Source organism: Haplochromis burtoni, unplaced genomic scaffold, assembly GCF_018398535.1.
Source record: "Haplochromis burtoni strain Fernald_Lab_line unplaced genomic scaffold, NCSU_Asbu1 Contig_13, whole genome shotgun sequence".
Classification (NCBI taxonomy): domain Eukaryota; kingdom Metazoa; phylum Chordata; class Actinopteri; order Cichliformes; family Cichlidae; genus Haplochromis; species Haplochromis burtoni.
The window spans coordinates 2,091,689-2,110,502 of record NW_024582374.1 but is presented as its reverse complement, the minus strand read 5'-3'; the positions used below and the strand labels follow the sequence as shown (position 1 = coordinate 2,110,502).

Genomic DNA, 18,814 nt, shown 5'->3' with positions numbered 1-18,814 from the left:
TATATATATATATATATATATACATTCCTGTATGTATAATATAGCCGCAGAAAAAAAGGTTTAACAGAAGATTACTCACCGTATGCTTGGCAGACAACATGAACCAGAGGATATGACTTTCGTAGGACGCGATCACACCAGGATGGCAAATTGTATTTTGTCTGTAGAGTTAAAATCATCTTAATTTTAATACATAAAATACTTGAATTTTCAAATTGAAGACTGTAAAACAATTCAAGTATAACTCTACATAAATAGCCCAACATATAAGAAGTATGATGGGCAGTCATTTGTGGAAGAAACATGAGCAAATAGCCCTGCTAACGTGGATCGGTTCAAGAGATCGTGCTGCATGTTCAACCGTTTGCTATCAGTAAATGTGATTTTTGACTTTTCCTAAACTGTCGATGAAAGAATAATAAGCCAACAAAAATCCAAACCAAGAATATTCAACGATAGGTAACTTAAATTAAAATTAAATTCAAAAGATGAAACCTCATTAAAATGAAATAGGCTGTAAGTACACTAAAAAAATGTAGTTAAAATTAAGAGTACGTTAAAACAAACAAAATTAAATTTTATGCATAATAAGAAACTAATAACATTCGAACATGATGAAGTGAATAAAATAATTTGGGATTAAATTTTAAAAAATTACAGCAATGAAGCAGATAAAATTAAAAGTCTCAGTGAAGTGACCGTGATGCATAGTAGGGGAACAGAGATGTGATAAAACGTGAGCTTACCCCTGTCGCTTTGGCCTTTGTGTAGGCGTACCTCTCTCGTGTGTCTCTTTCAAATCGATACGTGGGCGCGAATGTGATTTCTTCTTCAGCTACAATCAAAATAGAATAAAACCCGTATGTATGCAAACACAATTATAAGAAAAAGGACAGTGTTTTGCAGAAAATCCCAAGCATGGCAACAACAGTGAAGACACTTCTTTCTACCGTATGCCTACATGTACTGATCAGTATTCATCAAAGCTCACCAAAATGCAAGAAGACCTTGCTCTCTTTCCTCTCCATGCTGAGCTGGTCTTTGGTGAGCAGTTCCTGGTACTGCTGCTGTTTGATCTTTGACACAATGTTTTCAGCTTCCTGTGAAGGGAACAGGGGAAAGTAGTGACTGAAAGTGTTAGCAGCTGAGAGCTCAGACACCTGACAACCAGCAGGGTTTAAAAAAAAAAAAAAAAACACAACCATGCTTCTGAGAGAAAAAACACAACAAAGCAAAGTCCGTGAATCTGTATGTAAAGTAGATATAAAACAAGGTTTATGACTTACAGAAGATGGCATTTCAACGCGGTAGTTCAGATCTCCAAGCCAGAAGAGGTGCGTGAAGCGATGTGTGATGTCAAACGGATTAAGCTTCTTGTCTCCTAGATTCAGAAATCTCAGGATGCTGGCATAGTTTTGATTCCGTCTGCAAATACAGCAAAAAATATTGAAGTAACATCAAAAATGTGAGGAATCAGTGGAGGAAGCAATAAAGTTTTCTGTTTCTACTGCCATTTAGCAAAACGTTGACTTTTAAAGCAAGGCTTCAGAAAGAGGAGGATACATATTCATCATTTATGTTGTCCAGGTTAAATATAGGTAAATAAATAAATAAAAAACATGAATAATTTTTAAAAATCCGACATGAAAAATGACAAAGATGGTTGCCATCGTGGCCGTGTGACTAGTATAAGGGGATGATGATGACAGTAAAAAGATGGAAAATAAATAATTTTTTTAAAAGTATAAAGTATAAAGATGGATGTAGCTTGCTGGGTTGAAAAGTGAAGCTAACATAGAATTGTCTTAAACATGGATGTTTTTCTAAAAACCAGCAGGGGGCGACTTCTGCGGTTGCCAAAAAAGACTTGTGATTGTGTTTAAGACAGCCGCCGCCGACTCCCACTGTAACCTCAGTGAACACACGCCTGAAGGCTTCACAGGCTCAGTCTCTAGTTTCAGCTAATATTGAATAAAACACCTGTTTTATATTTTAAATTAGTCAGAAAGGATGTTCATCCAGGGTAACAGCTAGTCAAATACACAGATAATATGAAGGATGGACATGGGTACTGTGATGTCACTCGCTGGTTTGTAAAGTTCCATTTTGAAACCTTGAGATGAGCGTTTTCACCAACGCCATCTTGGCTGCAAAAAACCCAGAGTGATGAAGGGCACGGTACTGATTTTGAAGCCGCGCACTTGGTTAGTGACTTATAAGCCATTAGGCGATGAGCATTATTTAGTGGTTGCCTTTAAACGTTTTGCACATGTGTGTTTCACAACTCTCACTGAATCGCCCTGCAGACGATTATTTATTGGTGCTTTGCTTTAGCTGAGTGCTTAGAACTACTAGTGAGTATTTGCCGTTTCCTATTGGTAGGAGTATTTTTAGTTGAAACATTTGTTTTCAGCGCTTTTGGTTTGCTGACATCTTTATTTTGTTGTGTATTTTAAATTCTTTCATAACAAATGGTAAATGGACACCTCGGGCTCTATCTGAGCACTCAAAGCGCTTTGTACAACTTGGCTCATTCACCCATATTCAAGGGCTTTTTTTCCCCCATGGTTTTTCTACTTACTCTCCAACATTCACACACACATTCAAACACATTCTCAGGGTTCGTATCTTTCCCAGGGATATTTGGTATACAGACTGGTTCAGGCAGGGATTGAACCACCAGCCTACCAATTAGTAGATGACCTGAATGGACTTTTCATTTTTACTCCCATCCTCCCCTAGTTCATTTTTGGAAAGTTAGCAATATTTTAGCAGTTCTGGATCCAGATCTGGACGAAACCCCAAATTGTTGGTCTGAGGCAAGAAAAATAACAAATGTTTCCAAAAATGCAGTAGCTAGGGCAGTAATCAAGCGTTGCGATCAAATGTTGCAACGTTAATTTCTGATAATCGTGCAAATTGTTGTGTTTGATTAGAATAACTGTGGTCTGTCCAAATAAATACATACTGCACAAGGTGCACAACATGAAAATGTACTAGATTGAGTATACCTACCAAGCTGCAGCTCGTTTTGTCATGCAGAATGCTTGTTAAGTTGACCATACAAGCACTCAAACCTCAAGGTTCTTTTTATAGGTTAAGGTAAAGGTCCTACAATATTTAGCAGCTAGCACAATTTAACTGCTAAGCTAATATTTAACAGATAATGTTAACTGTTTTTGCAAAGACGATTAAAAAAAGTGTTTCTGGCTACATTTTGTCAATGTCAGCAGCAGGCTAAAACCAAATTGTGCTGATTGTTAGGCACATTTACATTTCCTGCTTTCCATTTACTCAACTGCTAAGTTTCTGTTAGGAAGTAGTGAATAAGTGAACAGGGGGGTATTTTGCACATGTCACTAGACAATTAGGATTTTTACCTCCCCATCCATCATTGAAATGACACCTTTGTTGATATCTGCATCGGGTTTTCCCTGAAGAGGCTATAAAAATGCTAGCGGATTTCAAAGAGATTTGCGACTTCTATCAAAGGAAGGAAGAGTTGAGTTTAATTTGTTTAAGCCTAGATACATTTTTTGTTGATAAATGTCCGGGGTATTGCCTTAACTAAAGGCAAACCAATCATGGTTATTTGCATAGTTACCCTCAAAGGTTAATTTTGAGCCCAGGAACCCTGTGTATATGTATGTTGTATATGTTTATATGATGTTACCAATCAATTCAAACTTTTTAAAGATACTTTGAAAAGTGTAACTTTCTCCTCACCTGAGCTTCTTCTCACTTCCAGAGGTCAGATGACTGTTGACAAAGCCAAAAGATGTCCCATTGAACATGAAGGACACTCCCACTGCTCCCTTGTTTCCTGCAATTGAAACCAGTAAACACTGATGGGTCATTTTTCTGTGAACTTTTATGAGCAATCATTACAGGCCTCAAGGAGAAGTGGAACTGCTTACCCAAGGTGTTGGCGATCCCTGTCTTCACGCTGTCTGAAAAAACATGAGAGATCCTGTTTTCATGCTCAGGCTTGGCCAGGACCACGATACGAATATTCCACAGTGTGTGAATTGCCACCTGGATGTTTGGAGATGTTTAGAATATTTGATTCATTAGTGCTTTGTGTTTGCATTCAGCTACAAATTCAAAACTTTGCCACAGTTACTCACTTGTTTAAAGCTAATGTTTGTGATGTTCCTCAGGACACCTTTCACTGTATCTGCCCATTCTCGCTCACCCAAAGGATCCTCCTGAGTCCCAATGACATAAAAATCATGTGGAATATGATCTGCTGTGTCATCTTGTGTCTTCCCTTGGCCCTTACACTGAAACCAGGAGTTGATGTTCGGGGGAGGGCCGGCATTTCCTGTAGGTTTGCAGATCCGTTTTTATATTATATACAGTTAAGTTAACTGAAGCACTGAATTCTGTATGACATCACTGTTACCCATGTTCCAGGTGCCAACAAACACTGTGATCATGTCTGGTTCAGGCTTTTCTGAGTGTTTGTTTTTCATTTGCTGAAGCAGCTGACAGAAGCCCTCTCTTTTCTGGATTCACAAGACAACAAAACACATCACATTTAATGAAGTGCACATGACTGAGGTCAGAATAGGGAGCATCGCCTTTAAAAAGACGCTTACCTTTGTGTCATCAAACACAAACTCTTTCCGCAGAACTTTTTCTTTCTCCGTCTCCACCGCAATGACCAGCTTGGCGTGCATTTTCTGGGATTTCACCAACTGCAGGACTGATGGATAAGAGCAGTATTCTTATTAAGTTAAGTGCTTTTGATGGTTGAAAGTAGTTCTTGACATTTGTTTTCACACATGCTATTTTGCACTTGCTGCAGAGAAGGTGCAACTTCCAGGCTGAAGAATCAAGCACAAAGTCTGCAGCTCCTTTAATGAGGCTGTCTCAAAAATCAAGGGACTCTTCATAGACACTGTTGTTAAAACATCAAGTTTCACAGGAGTAATAAACATTTTTTTCCACTTCCAATAAACAAAAATACCTCCCATCTGTTCTCTTTTACTTATCCTTATCAGGGTTGTGGGAGGACTTGAATCTTATCCCAGCTATCATAGGGCGAGAGGTGAGGTCACCCTGGGCAGATCGCCAGTCTGTCCCCCCTTCACAACAACTCCGGTGAATTGATTTTTTCAAACTCATCTATCTGCTTCTTTGATTGTGCGTTCACTATCTGTCAGGCTTCACCTTTACTAACTGTAGTCACTTAACTGGATCTCTTAGCACTAATAAAAATCTTTGCTACATTGCTTCTGTTTATGTATATGAATACAGCAAAATGAACAAACTTGCAACAGAGTCATTCTCTTCTCCAAAACTGGCCACTTCTGGCCAAAAGAGTCCAAAACGAATACGTAACATTAGGGTGGCTACATTCATCTTTTATACTGTCTGTAGTAGCACGCACAAGTGGTCCATGTATGACGTTTTCTATAAAATGATTTTTAAGGCTTACTGACTGATTAAAACTCTTATGACTACAAGTCCCACTTTATCTGTCTATTAGCATGGAAAAATAGCTTTTGTGGCACTACTTAAAGTTCCTAATTTCTTAAGATACTGACCCGAATCAAATGTACCACCTGAATACATTTTTCTGAACTTTACAAACTCAAAGATGTTCTTATATATAATTAGTAATTTAGAAAACAATAACTGTAACTGCTTCCTCCAATGAACCAGGCTAATGTACCTTCTCTGTGGTCTCACATGTGTAAGAGCAATCTTCTAACGATTAGCGTGTGCTTGAAATATGTCAGAATGTTTGATTCTAATAACAAATGATTCATTCTGGTAGCTAATTACTCCAAAATAAAGACCAAGTGAAAAACATTGCTTCTTTTCTTTGCAAAACAGCAGGACAGAGCACAGGGTTAAATACAAAATCTCTGGTGGACACTATAGGCACTGTAGCCATTTAGTCGAGTCTAGAAAATATAGCAAGATACTGTAAAATATTCCGCCAACACAGAACGCTGAGTTTAACACCTTTGTTTTTCTATTGTAACGTCAATAGAGACAAGGGATCACCAAATTTTATTAAAATCCTTCCAACAAAATTAAAAAAAGAAATCACCAAAGTGATTTTGGGATTAATCCGATTAAATTAATCATTCTGATGTTTGCATTTTGTGACAATCAATTGTTTGAGATAGAAATGAACTCCTCAAGTCCTTACTTTTATTGTGCACAAAGTATTTGTCTTCGGGTCCATCTTTTGACTTCTTAAAGTAGAGCTTCCCACTTTCAATGTCCACTTTCAGGAACATCTTTGTGGAAATACCGAGAGATTCTTGTTTGACCTACCAGTGAAAGAAGAAATCGATCAAATAGAACATACACACGTATGACAAATGTTATGTAGACATAAGTACTAAAGAAAGCACCTCAAACGTAACGATTGGTATGAGAGATTTCCGTGGGCCCGCATCAAATCCAACATACTCAAAAACAGAACCTTTAACCTGAAAAAAGGAAGCAGAGTCGTCCTTTGTAATATCTTATAACATTTTCTATTATCATATAAAAAGCTGTTGTTAAAACATATTACAGTACTTTACCTTATCTTCTATCGAGTAGAGCAGTTTTGTTAGTTGCTCAAGTCTACAGGACACAGGACCCGAATCACAGAAATTCTGAAAATAAGGAGGAAATACATGAAGAGAGCAGCTTTTTAAGCGCTGATAATACTGCAAAGGATCATGGGTGCCACCAACTTGTTTTGGTCCAATCCCTGGAGAGAGCTGTTGGTCGAGCGTTCTGTGAAACACCTCCAGAGTTGGCATGACGCGGGAAATTTCACTGCCTCGCAAAAAAGTTCAGCGCGTGGGTCAATCAACCCAATCCATTCAAGTGTATGTAATATTACACATTCCATTAAATGGACACCATACCTGTTTAGGTTCTTGCAGACTGCCATTATAAGCTTCTTGAGGCCAGGCAGGTTAGGGTTACCGTTTTGAACTTGTTCAGCATCTAAGCAGACTGAAGTCCTGAAGTATTCTTGGATGGCCATTTCATGCTCTTCTGGTAAGCTGGAGACATAAGAGAAATGTAAATTAAAACACTTCTAGTCTCAGTTAGCTTCAGGAAAATTCATATTAGTAATTGTTTTGGAAAGTTTAGTGCCGAATGCCTAAATTCTACTTTTATAGTGCTGTAGGTACAAGAGACATTGCAACTGTCTGTAATTGTGACCATACATGGACAAGTCCATATGCTGCAGTTTCGCCAGGTATATGTCTGATAAGGATTTGGAGGCTTGCTCTGAAGTCTTGGAGTCACCGTCCTTTACATCAAGTGGGATGTTTCTGGGTGGGAGCTGTGGAGGATGACTGTTTTGTTCTGCAGAATAGACATAAAGTGTGTTTAGGACAAACAATACTTTCTCTTCCATATCAAAACCAATATAGAGACAAAGTGAAGTTTTTGACCTGGCTCCTCTTCTACCTCCTCCTCCCTCTGGACAGAGTACTGCAGGTGGGTGACTAAACCCATGTTGGGGCTATAATACGCCTCCACCAGCTCAGGTAGCATTGTGAAGAACCTAATAGGCACTCCTTCAGATGCCTGCAGAGCAGATAACAGCAAACATTTTTTTTAATCACTCTTTGTAAACAAAAGGATGAATTTTGTTGTTGTTACCAAAGCAGGTGACATAACCTGTAAGTGTTACTTCCCATATGATGTCAGACCTGTCTACTGTCTGCGGTATTTTCCAGTTGCATTCTAAGACATTCATTTGTAATTTTGCAATTTATTTCATTTAAAAGAACATATTATTACCCATAAATCATCAGCTATTTTAAGGAAGTAAACATATCCCTGCTCCGTCATAAGAATTAAATCGTACACTTAAACCATTAACAGAAATAGGTTTTAAAAACTATAGTCCCTTAAATAGGTTTGGTTTCTCTATATAGCTACATTGCATTTAGTCTCTTCTGCGGCTCGTAAAACTCAATTGTGAAACTTGCAGTCATTGGGCAGTTACATTATTTTAAAGCACTTTCTTTAAACTAAACTGCACAGGTGTACATTATCACCTCATCTAACAAGTTTTTAAAAGCACGAAATGGTCACATTTTACCTGGCACGTTAGAAGGTAACAGTGCTGACTTATCGTTTCCTAGAAACCTGACACGTTGCTACTTCATACCAGTAAACTTATTTCAGGACTCAGCACATTTTGCTGTTACAGAATTTCTATCTAAGGCCACGGGTTTGCATAGCAATTATACATAGCTGTTATGTCAGTGCATAAATCAGTCATTTAGAAGCTCTCTAGCATTTTCACCTTTTTTTTTTATAATTACAGTATTTAAAAAAAACATACAGATGATACTCTGTTCAATCTTTCTGTCAAGCCCAAGACGTTTATATCCTCTCTGTGGGGCCTGTTAGTTTTCTAATCTCTTCAGACTTACACTGCAAAGCTGACACTGAACAAATACCAAGATAATGAAGCATCTGCTGATCTGCTTCTGATCAGATTGAGTCTTGCTTTTATCATTGCCAACTAATTTACTGCAAAACTCTTAGTTCCTGCTTCAGTTTCTGTACTGGCTCATTGTAGGGTAGTTTGCCAATGGCAGATTAAATACAAATGAGAAGCAGGCATTTGTCATTTGCTGAACCATAAAGTCTCTTTTCTATAGATTTAAAAATCATAGTAAATAACAGAGGTATTTGTGGCTTTTTTAGGGTGATGTTGTTGTGCTCCCAGTCTGTAATCCTAAGTCTGTAAATTTTACATTTTAGGGCTTTTAAATTACTATCAGTGTAGCTTTGTGAGGCAATGATATTTAGTGTATAATAAGAGAATATGTTTTAAACTGCAGCCTTGTAAGCAGCTCTGAGTTACTGAGCTAACAGACAGCTTTGTGCTGAAATCTGTATGCCTGCATGCTAACATTCAACAGAGACTACCTGCTGATGTTTAACATGTCATCTTTATTCTTTTAGTTAATGCTCATACCTCCAAGCTGAAGCTATTAATACTTATTAATACTGGGGGTATTCGATCATCAGATTGAAATTCAACTATAATGATGCATTATTGTGTTTATTAAATTTTATTCTAATCAATCTGATAACTGGAAACGTCACACGTGCGTGCTCATACACCAAAAATACATGCGGCTTCAGATTCTAGTGATCTTGAAAGTCATTTACGCATTCATCTCGCCTGTTGTTAGGATACTTCAGTCTGGGTCAAAGTGGTGGACAGTAAATACATGTGTGGGCTTACATCTTTAATTAGGTTACAACTGAGCATTGCACTAGCAATGTGTGACTAATACTTTTGAAAATATCATTTCATCTTCACAGTAACTATAATAACTCATCTGGGTTCGGACCAGAACAATGGAAACTGTGAACCCACCTGGACAGAGAGCTTCTTGTCTTCATTTGGCAGGATTCTGTATGTGTACACACAGTTCTGATATCTGTGGATCAAATAAATGCAAATGTCTGTGGTTGGAACATGGAATGAATGTAAGGTGAAGAAACAAGCGGATTCAATGTGTTGAGTGAGCAGTTGGAATCATTTTTAAATGAAGGTTACCCAATGGAAGATGATGTGCAGAGGGGAAAGGGTGGTGCTTTGTGGCTGCACTGTATGCAAATAAAAGGGAACTAGTCTTGTGTTGCAGTGTGTATGTGCAAAAAAAGAAAAAAAATGTAATGTGATATGGTGAGACAGTTTTAGGAACTTTAACTAATAACTGTGTTATAGCTACAGTGCACAAACGATCATGTTTGGAATTGTGTTTCTTGAACAAAATATACAGTTTGACAACCAGATCGTGTCGATTCGATACGATTCACAGCTGGTGCTGCATGTCACGAAGGTTTAATGAAGTAGAAACATGAAGTATATGCAGGCATTTTAGAATCAACCGCGAGCCATAATAAAAAGAAACAATAACTTACAAAACACAGAGGGCATAGGCTCCCTGTATGGATTCACTGTCCCGGATGAGGAAGCTTCCATCTCTTGCTGCTTTGGAAAGTAGATCCTCAGCTTTGGATCGAGTTATATTGCCATGGTACCAAGGTTGATAACTTGGCATCCTGTTTTTCACCCAAGAGCTCGATCTCAAGAGCTTTGCATGTGATCTCAAAAAAAATGATCCCAGCAAAACAAAGTAGACTCAATTTTTCTTTCTGGCTATTTTCATCTTCTCATGGTGCATACTTTTTAGTTCTTTCTTTCACTTGTTCATCCACTGCCTCCGCAAATTGTAAAAGGAAGCTGCTACTAGCTCAGCACTGAACTTCCTCATTTGTCAAGTTAAAGAGAGGAGGGCCCTAGTGCCTTCACTCGGCCTCTTCTTTAACATAGCTGCACAGCTGTAAAATGGAAATACACACTTTTGTTTGCACAGTAGAAATCTTTATCACCTTACACGAATGATTAACCAGCATACCTAACCTCTTTGGTTTACTTGTTCATGTGAACTTTCAGAAAATAATGAAGTTATACGTAAAAAATTGAGCTACAAGAAGTGAAAAGAGGAAGTAAGAAAGAAAACATGACCGTGATGATTTTTAGTAGTTACAGGAAGGGAATTTACTGGATATATTTACTTTAAAACCCACACAGTAAAAAAAGAAAAAAGAAGATAAGGACCTTGATTTGTTTTTCAAACATGATCATTTTGTTCTTTGATAAAAATAAACCAAAGTGCATCATATTCAGCCTGCATACTGCTATTCTTTAAACCACAGATGAACCAAAGGGAGCTCGGGGGTTTTCTACAATATATACATTCAGGAAATACAAGTTAAAGTAGTTGCCATGTTCATGTGATGGACAGGAAGTCTTGCAGAAATAAGGGGAGGAAAATGAGCTGCTCACAAACCACAACATGTCACATGATATGAAAAGAGAACTACATGGTGACAAGTCACTGCTGCCTTCTGTCCCCGCACTTGAAATAGTTTTACCACTTTCACGGCAAACACGTCAACGCCACAGACGCGAAGGACGTGAAATCATACTTTTGCTTTCGGGAGACAGCAGCAGACATGTTGAGTTTCTGCAGTTTTTATGTGACAGGCAAAAAAGAAAGAAAGAGAGGGACTGGACATGTCACACAAATGGTGCATTTTTGCTGCAGTGAATTACACAATCATTCGCACATTAAAGTCAGAGCATATTTTTAACATGTTGCATTTTATCAAACTGTAGATAGAACAATAGTTATTAGTTTGTCAAGTAACAGTGCAACAGAAATGCGTAGCATCATAGGAGAGTTAAGAAACTGAAAACCCAAAAATATTTTCACAGTGGAGATTTGTCAAGCACATTTAACATATACAGTGACTCATGTCAGGAATTTATAAAAAGCTGTGACTGTGTCCACGTCATTCCTAGCTGAGCTGGAGAAACACAATACAGGAATTTTTGCATCTATGAAAATGTGATAGCAGGGAAATATCCAACAGCAGTATAATAATGGGCACATTTACACAGTCCACTCTCAATAAAATTGTCACTCCATCGTAGAGTAAATCTGGACTTAATCCAAAGGGCTACAGCCTTAATAGTATCTCTGTGAAGAACAGCGTTGCCTTGAGCTAAATATTAATACTGGCATGCTAACACACAGCTGGAATATGAAGCAAGCAAAGTTTCAAAGTTTGCAGTTCCGCTAGTGACCACATGAGGCTCTAAAAGTGTCATTCCCCCATAAAGATCTGCCTTAAAATGTTACTTTACAGTAACTTTAAGTGAACATACGTACAGCATACTACTCCATGCTATTCCTTCTTAATAATAAGTCAGGGGGGACTTTCTTATAACTTCTACTTCTGGTTTTTGGAATCAGAGGTGATTTTCTTAGGTCAGTCATACCAGAGTAAAAGTAGGTTGGAATAATCAGCAGCTCATGACTGACCCAGCAGCAACTGATTGAAAGTATCTGCATCAACAACTTTGGATTGCAAGGCAATCGCAGTTTGTTTTTCTGAGACAATTTCTCTGTGACACATCTTTTTTTTTTTTACAATACAAGATTCAACTGAACTGCTTCTACTTTGGTTCTATTCTTATATAAATTGCGGTTGCATGTTACAGTTAAATCACCATCCTGTAGAAACTACATCACTGTTTGTGGTGGGTTTTCTGAATTCTGAATGCAAGTAGGTAATGTGAATTTCTGTTTGTGCAGTCAAACACACGTGCCATTTTACAACAAACAGATTGCTGACTCGACCTCATTCACTTGCAAACTGTTAGCAAACTGATGTCATCTTAATGCACTAAAATTGCCTTGAAAATGGCAACTGACTGCAACCATTTCAAAGGCAACAGCACCATGCCAATGACTTTGTTCATTAACTTGACTGTAGCATAATACTGGTGATAGGAGTCACTCATCTGAACTTCTGGACTGTGTTCTTTCTTGTTGTTCTTGCTTTTTTTTAGTCTGTTACTTAATTAACACCAATAAGCACTTTTCTGTGCTTGTGGATTTCACCCATACAATTTATGGATGCAGCAAACCAACTTATCACTTCAACTTCACCTCACACAACAGCAGCCACAGTGCTAATGGTGAGTCTTCAAAATGTGGAGTGCCTTAGTGGGTATGTCCACTAGCATGCTAACATACAGTGCTAATATTTGAAAGGTATAATGCTTACCTTACCTGTAATGCTTACCCTGTTTAACTTCCTGGTTTGGCGCATTAGCATGCTAGCAATGCTAATTAGCATAAACATTTTCCAGATATTTGGCCTGAAACTAAAAATTCAAACAAATGAAAATTTAACTGGATGTTTGTACTTTAGGAGACAACACATGATCACACGAGTTTTTAAAATTCTCACATGGATCGCATCACATTTCACTTATAGTGTTAAACTATGTGCACGCACATTTGATTATCCACAAAGCAAGGACAACCTATGTCACCTTAGATGAAAAAAAACAACAATATTATCAACTGTGACTGATGCATATTCATCACATTTGGCTTACAGTATAAAAAAACAATAGAAAATATACACTGAAAGTTTACTATGTATATAATGAATTGCTGTTTTGGATTTCCAACAAGCAGTAGGCGGAACAATTAGTACTCAAGTTTAACCCCCATTAAGTATTATATATGACAGCAGAAGCAATTAAAAACTTTGCATCATTAGTTTTTTGCTTCATCTCCGGAACAAGTGAGTTGTTATGTTGCAACAAACCTTTTCTAAAGATTATTATTAAAACCGTCAGTTGTCAAAAACTATAGCCAAACAAATTCAAATAGCTTAGCTTTTGTACAGAGAGTCCCACATTAGCAGGTATTGGGCACAGTTCTGACTGGTTTGAGAGTTGGTTTCTAACATGGACCCAAAGACCCAAAAAACTTTTAATGGAAACGACAAGAAGCTTAAACAGAACATCAAAGGCGTCACTAACCAGTACAAATTGTCTGTCTTATGAAACCAGATCTACTACAGTAAAAAACAGGGGATCTGCTGAGCTGAAAGCAAGCCAACAGTACATTTTGAAAACTCATCAAATGTCATATTTACTTCTAATTGCAGTAATTTTGCTTTTAAACATTCTCCATTGCGTTAAATTGTTAAAGAAGAATGAGATTTACTCAAGTCTTGTGTGTGTGGGAGTTATTTTGAAGCATTATCTTCATCAACTTTAATTCCAGTGGTCACCAAGATAAACAGTCTGTGCAGAATCAGAAGTTATAACTGATTTAAAAAAGTTTGCTGACTTTGCCCCAAATTTAGATTTTAAAGATCTTTGTTCCTCTCCTGGAAGTTAAACTTCTACCACCGTCTTTGCTGCTGAATTCAGGATTCTTTGAGTGTCAAAGTGATGTCAGTTTAATTCTCTAAGGATTTGGTGGGAATGGTGTGGGGATGACACTAGAATTGGTTCTCAAACAGCCTTTGGAAACAGCATCAATCAAAGTATCATCAACCTGAAGCTGCTTGTGATGGAAAAGTTTGCACAGGTGTCTGAGTCTAGCTGCTTTTCCTCAGAACTCAGATTTGGCACTCACAGAGCTCTCATGTGTTCCCTTTAACTCTCCGCTGGTGGCCCCTGACATCCCGCCATTATCTTTACAAAACAATCGCCGCAGTGTGCCGCGGAATTTCTCCGCCCCAAACAGGTAGACCAGCGGGTCCATAGCACCATTCAGGCAGGTGAGGGAGGAGGTGAGGCGGTTGGCCAGGCTCAGGCCTCTGCGTGTCTGGCATGAGACGTCTGGGTGGCTGTAGCCCAGGATGAAGGTGGCCCTACTCATATGATAAGGCAGAAAACAGATCACGTAGATGAGCATAACCAGGCCAATGGTGCGCAGGGCCCTTAGCTTGAGCGCCGGCTCCAACCTGGAGCCACGATGCAAGCTGTGAATGATGAGGAGGTAACAGGAAAGAGTGGCGAGGAAAGGCGGCATGAAGGCGACGGCCAGCGAGATCAGAGCGTTGCGTGAGGCCTTCTCTCTGTATAGCTGCAAACACACCGTCATGTTGTCCACCTGTGCAGTCTGATGGGTGACAAGCAGCGGTGCCATGGAGACAGTAACTAGGACCCAAAGAGAGAAGCTGATGATCTGAGCATAGCGAGCGCGACGAATCTTCAGTGACCTCACAGCGTGAACCACAGCCAAGTATCGATCCCCTGCTACACAGGCCAGGAAGTACAGGCTGGCATACATGTTGACATAAAACAAAAAACCCACCACCCGGCAGGGCACCTCGCCCAGGGGCCAGTGGCCTCCTGTAAAGTGGTAGGTGGCCCTGAGCGGGAGGATGATGACGTACGATAAGTCTGCCACAGCCAGATGAATCAGGAAGACGTTAGCTGGAGAAGAAACGCCACGCTGGTGAGAGAAAATCCAGAGAGCCAAACTGTTACCGCTCAGCGCCAGAACAAAAACCACGAGGTAGAACCATCCAAACAGCTGGTTCTCGATCGTGGTCTCCAACACTACACAGCTCTCTGATGACTGATTGGATGGCAGATGCATTGTAGCAGACTCCATTTTGGTGACTGTGGAGACAGAAAATATTATAATTATCATTACCTTTAAAACATTTCTGCAGTATAAGCAGAAGTGCATATATTCAGGACAGTTATGACGGGTCTAATTTTGCGCTGCAGGCTGCATGGGTGGTCAGATTTCTGACCTGAATTTGAGTACTTTTGATTTTTTTTTAAGTTTATACACACACACACACACACACACACACACACACACACACACACACACAAGACAGCAAAGACAGTCCCAGTAGACTGCATATTCTTTAGATCTTACAATCACCTCTTCCTTAGAAAACCCACCCACTGCTCCATCCAACCCCACCAAGCTCCAACTGTTCACTCTTTGTATTTTTTGCTCTCTTTTCCCTGTTGCTTTAGCTCACTCTCTACACAGAAACATCACCGGGGCGTGAACAGCAAAGTCTGACTTTAATTAATTTAAGGCAAGGCTTCCTTCACTTTGGTATTTCTGTTGGATCCAAAGCCAACATTTCTACCGTGTTTAGCTGGGGCTGAACTGTCAACCCACACAAAAGATGTTTCTGTAGCTGATGGAAGGTTCCCAAATGCAAAAAACCCTCCTTAAATTCAACAAGCCTGTTTGTGAGAGAGTTCACTTTAGAAGCTAAATACATGAAAGGAAGATTTGGAAAGTGAAACAGACTCTGTTTGGTACACCTGTTCAACTGCTCATTAATGCAGTTATCAAATCAGCAAATCACATGGCAGGAGCTCAGTGCATTTAGACATGTAGACGTGGTGAAGACAGCCTGTTGAAGTTCAAACTCAGCATCAGAATGGAGGAAGAAAGGTCATTTAAGTGACTTTGATTGGTTGTTGGAGCCTGATGGGATAGACTGAGTATCTCAACTGGTGATCTACTGGGATTTTCCTTCACAAAGGGTTTACAGAGGATGGTCCGAAACACAGAAAATATCCAGTGAGGAGCATGTTGATGTCAGAGGTCGACATCAACATACAGTTCATACAGACTCACTAAAATCAGACATTAGAAAATTGGAAAACTTTGCTTGGTCTTCCACGTATCAACGGTTCAGGCTGCTGCTGGTGCTGTAACATTGTGGGGAATATTTCCTTGACACACTTTGGGCCTCTTAGTCCCAACTGAGCATCATTTAACCACCACCACAGCCTGTCTGAGTATTGTTGCTGACCATGCCATACCTTTATGACCACAGTGTGCCATCTTCAGATGGGATAACACAATGTCACAAAGCTCACATCATCTCAAACTGGTTTCTTGAACATGACAGTGATCTCAGTCCAACAGTACAACTTTGGGATGTGATGGAATGGGAGATCATAGATGCAACTGACAAATCTACAGCAACTGTTTGATGCTGTCATGTCAATATGAACTAAAATCTTTGAGGAGTTTCCAGAACCTTGTTGAATCTATGCCATGAAAAATGAAGGCACTTCTGGAGGCAAAGGGTAGACCTACTTGGTACCATCATGGTGTATCTAATAAAATGATTTCTGCACAGGATAGCAAAGAATAAGATATACATTTAAAGATATATGTTTGTTTCCTATTACTTCAAAATAAGAACTTTCTAGACTTGTATATTGAAAAGATCCATATCCAAAGACTATCAATAACATTTCCTGATTGTTTCTGTGTTCTCTTTATGTTTTAGTGCTCATACAGTTATTTTTAGCTCAAAGATATTTTTCAAAAATAGCTTATGTGATTAAACAATGCAGAATAACCACAATGACTCACACACACAAAAAAAACCTGACTGGGCTAAATTTCACTCCCTGACTTTTGGCCCTTTAAGAAGCAGCGTGGCTCTTTTCAGTGGGTGTTGTGGGACCCACATGCCAGGGCATTTCTCAGCCAGGGCTCAGAGTCAGAGCTTTCAGTTCCCCTGAAGAAAGAGAACTGCAGTCCCAGCAGGGATAACAAACCAGAAACGGAGCAGCTGAATGGAAAAGCTTCCATAAATGCAGATAATCCTGGAGAGAGACAAAGCTGAAATACGCCTTCATCACGGCGATCTGGATAAGCAGATCTGTGCAGTGAAGAGGAGACTGAGCATCCTGGTATTGGTCCTTTACACACAGCGCTTATGGAAAAGCTGCAGCAGCTGTAATGTGTGAAATCTTCCATTGTCTAATGTGAAACAGGATTAAATGAGCCCACTTCATAGTAAGCAAGTATAGAAATTTGTACGTGTACTCACACACAAATTGTGAAGTCGGTTTGACACTTGTCCAGCTTTCACTGTGATTTGAAGATTTTCCAGTGTGAGGAAAATTCAACTTTGTAACATTTTTTTTGAGAAACAAAACACTGAATAGAACTTTGCTTCCAAGAAAATCTTTAATGTTTTTACATCAGGTAAGTTAATGTCTAATCAGTAAAAGATTGAGCTGTTTGGGTTTGCATGAGCAAAGTGAGAAATTTACAGAAAGGTTTATTTAGTAAATCAACGGCAGAGGCAGGTATTTAGTTTAAGTTATAAAGGAACAAATAATAAAGAGGACTTACCGGACGGGCACTCCTAAAAAGAAAAGTTTTGCTGCTGGAAGACAAAGAGGAGATGATCAGTGCAGGAGCAGGGAGCTGTACTTGAAGACAGGGAGTTCGTCTGCCGCTGTGTGGAAAAACTGGCGCTCTGACATGAGGAATGCTGTCCTATAACCCCCCTATCTCTCTCTCAAGATGTTCTCGGGAATGAGACTGTAGCTCTTTTTGTGTCTCAACAAATTTGATAACAGAAAGGGAGTCCCAATGGGAGCCTTTCGTTTGAACCCTGACCCCACCCTTTCTTTCTCCATCCCCTTCTTTTCAGAGAGCCACTTGTGCGCTTCACAATAGGCTGAGTCAGAATGAGCGGCGCATTTCAGCAGCGGAAAGAAGAATGGCATGCCTCAGTCGCAATGAGTTTTGGGGGTATGGCTCCATGGTAACCAAGGCTAGTTGTGCATTAAGTGCCTTTACCATGAACTCCCAGCCTCCCACTGACAGATAGAAGATGGACTGTGTTGTTAATTGTGTTGTTAAAATTTTATGACTGAAGTCTCCGAGATGATCTTTTGTACATGGCCTGCTCTGTTTTGGAGGGGGCCCCAAGCCCTCACTATAGGAGAGCCAGAGAAAAACAAGCCTTAAGAGGGGGGTGCTTGGAGGAAACAGAGGCCCTTGTTGCTGTCTTGCCTCCTGGGGGCATCTTGAATTGGAATGCCCAAAATAATCAGTCGCATAGCCATCGGACAGATGTGGAGAGGGGACCCACTGACCAAGGGGAGATAATATTTCTTTCATACATGAACTTCACAGCTGTGTTTCAGACACATTGGCCCTTCTTCTCCTCTATATCATCGATATGCAAATGGTATTCTGTAGACTTGAATGAAACCACTATCTGCAGACTGTGGAGAAGCTTTGACATCACTACTCTGTTAATCTACTGCCAATTGCTAATTGGGACAGCCCCCCGCTTTTGTTCGGCTTCTCCACTTTGTCTGTTATTCGTCTTGTTACCCCGAAGCAAAAACATCCCCTTGTGCAAGAGCACAGCATCATAAATTTATCATTCTTCTTACTGCTGGGAGGGTTTAGTCAATAAAACGTGCTTTTTTCTTGCTGATGAAAGAGTTTAATAAAAACAGAGATGCTTTCATTTTAAAGGATAATTCCGCCATTGTATGTAGCTGTGGACAGCCTCCCACAAGTAAACAAACATCTAAGTTTATCAGTTAGACATGACAAATGAAAACAGAAATACATTCAGAACTTTGTGTAGGAACTGCTGATAAAAGATGGATGCAATTTCCACA

At 39.4% G+C, this 18,814-nt stretch overlaps 2 protein-coding genes across 2 annotated transcripts in view; both read right to left on the bottom strand.

Annotated features, from left to right (window-relative positions):
• inpp5d (inositol polyphosphate-5-phosphatase D) overlaps positions 1-10,200 on the bottom strand; it is a 17,549-nt gene extending 7,349 nt beyond the window's left edge. Inside the window, exons 1-18 of the mRNA XM_005919738.2 lie at positions 9,925-10,200; positions 9,374-9,437; positions 7,422-7,557; positions 7,191-7,332; positions 6,882-7,022; positions 6,705-6,789; positions 6,549-6,623; positions 6,375-6,452; positions 6,167-6,290; positions 4,602-4,708; positions 4,406-4,508; positions 4,128-4,324; positions 3,918-4,035; positions 3,727-3,823; positions 1,287-1,425; positions 992-1,100; positions 747-835; positions 80-161 (exon numbers count right to left, since the gene is read on the bottom strand). Of these exons, the coding sequence (XP_005919800.1) occupies positions 80-161; positions 747-835; positions 992-1,100; positions 1,287-1,425; positions 3,727-3,823; positions 3,918-4,035; positions 4,128-4,324; positions 4,406-4,508; positions 4,602-4,708; positions 6,167-6,290; positions 6,375-6,452; positions 6,549-6,623; positions 6,705-6,789; positions 6,882-7,022; positions 7,191-7,332; positions 7,422-7,557; positions 9,374-9,437; positions 9,925-10,064 (2,026 nt within the window). The 5' untranslated portion in view covers positions 10,065-10,200. The remainder of the gene's footprint in view (positions 1-79; positions 162-746; positions 836-991; positions 1,101-1,286; positions 1,426-3,726; positions 3,824-3,917; positions 4,036-4,127; positions 4,325-4,405; positions 4,509-4,601; positions 4,709-6,166; positions 6,291-6,374; positions 6,453-6,548; positions 6,624-6,704; positions 6,790-6,881; positions 7,023-7,190; positions 7,333-7,421; positions 7,558-9,373; positions 9,438-9,924) is intronic.
• Positions 10,075-17,867, bottom strand: gpr17 (G protein-coupled receptor 17). Its single transcript, XM_005919736.3, has 2 exons — positions 17,523-17,867; positions 10,075-15,010 (listed from the first exon to the last, which is right to left on the bottom strand). The coding sequence occupies exon 2, from the start codon at positions 15,000-15,002 to the stop codon at positions 13,992-13,994; it is 1,011 nt and encodes a 336-aa protein (XP_005919798.1). The 5' UTR covers positions 15,003-15,010; positions 17,523-17,867; the 3' UTR covers positions 10,075-13,991.
• Positions 17,868-18,814: the final 947 nt, after the last annotated feature.

Excerpts from the sequence above, each read along its gene's own strand:
- gpr17 (XM_005919736.3), bottom strand. The coding sequence starts at position 15,002 with ATGGAGTCTGCTACAATGCATCTGCCATCCAATCAGTCATCAGAGAGC.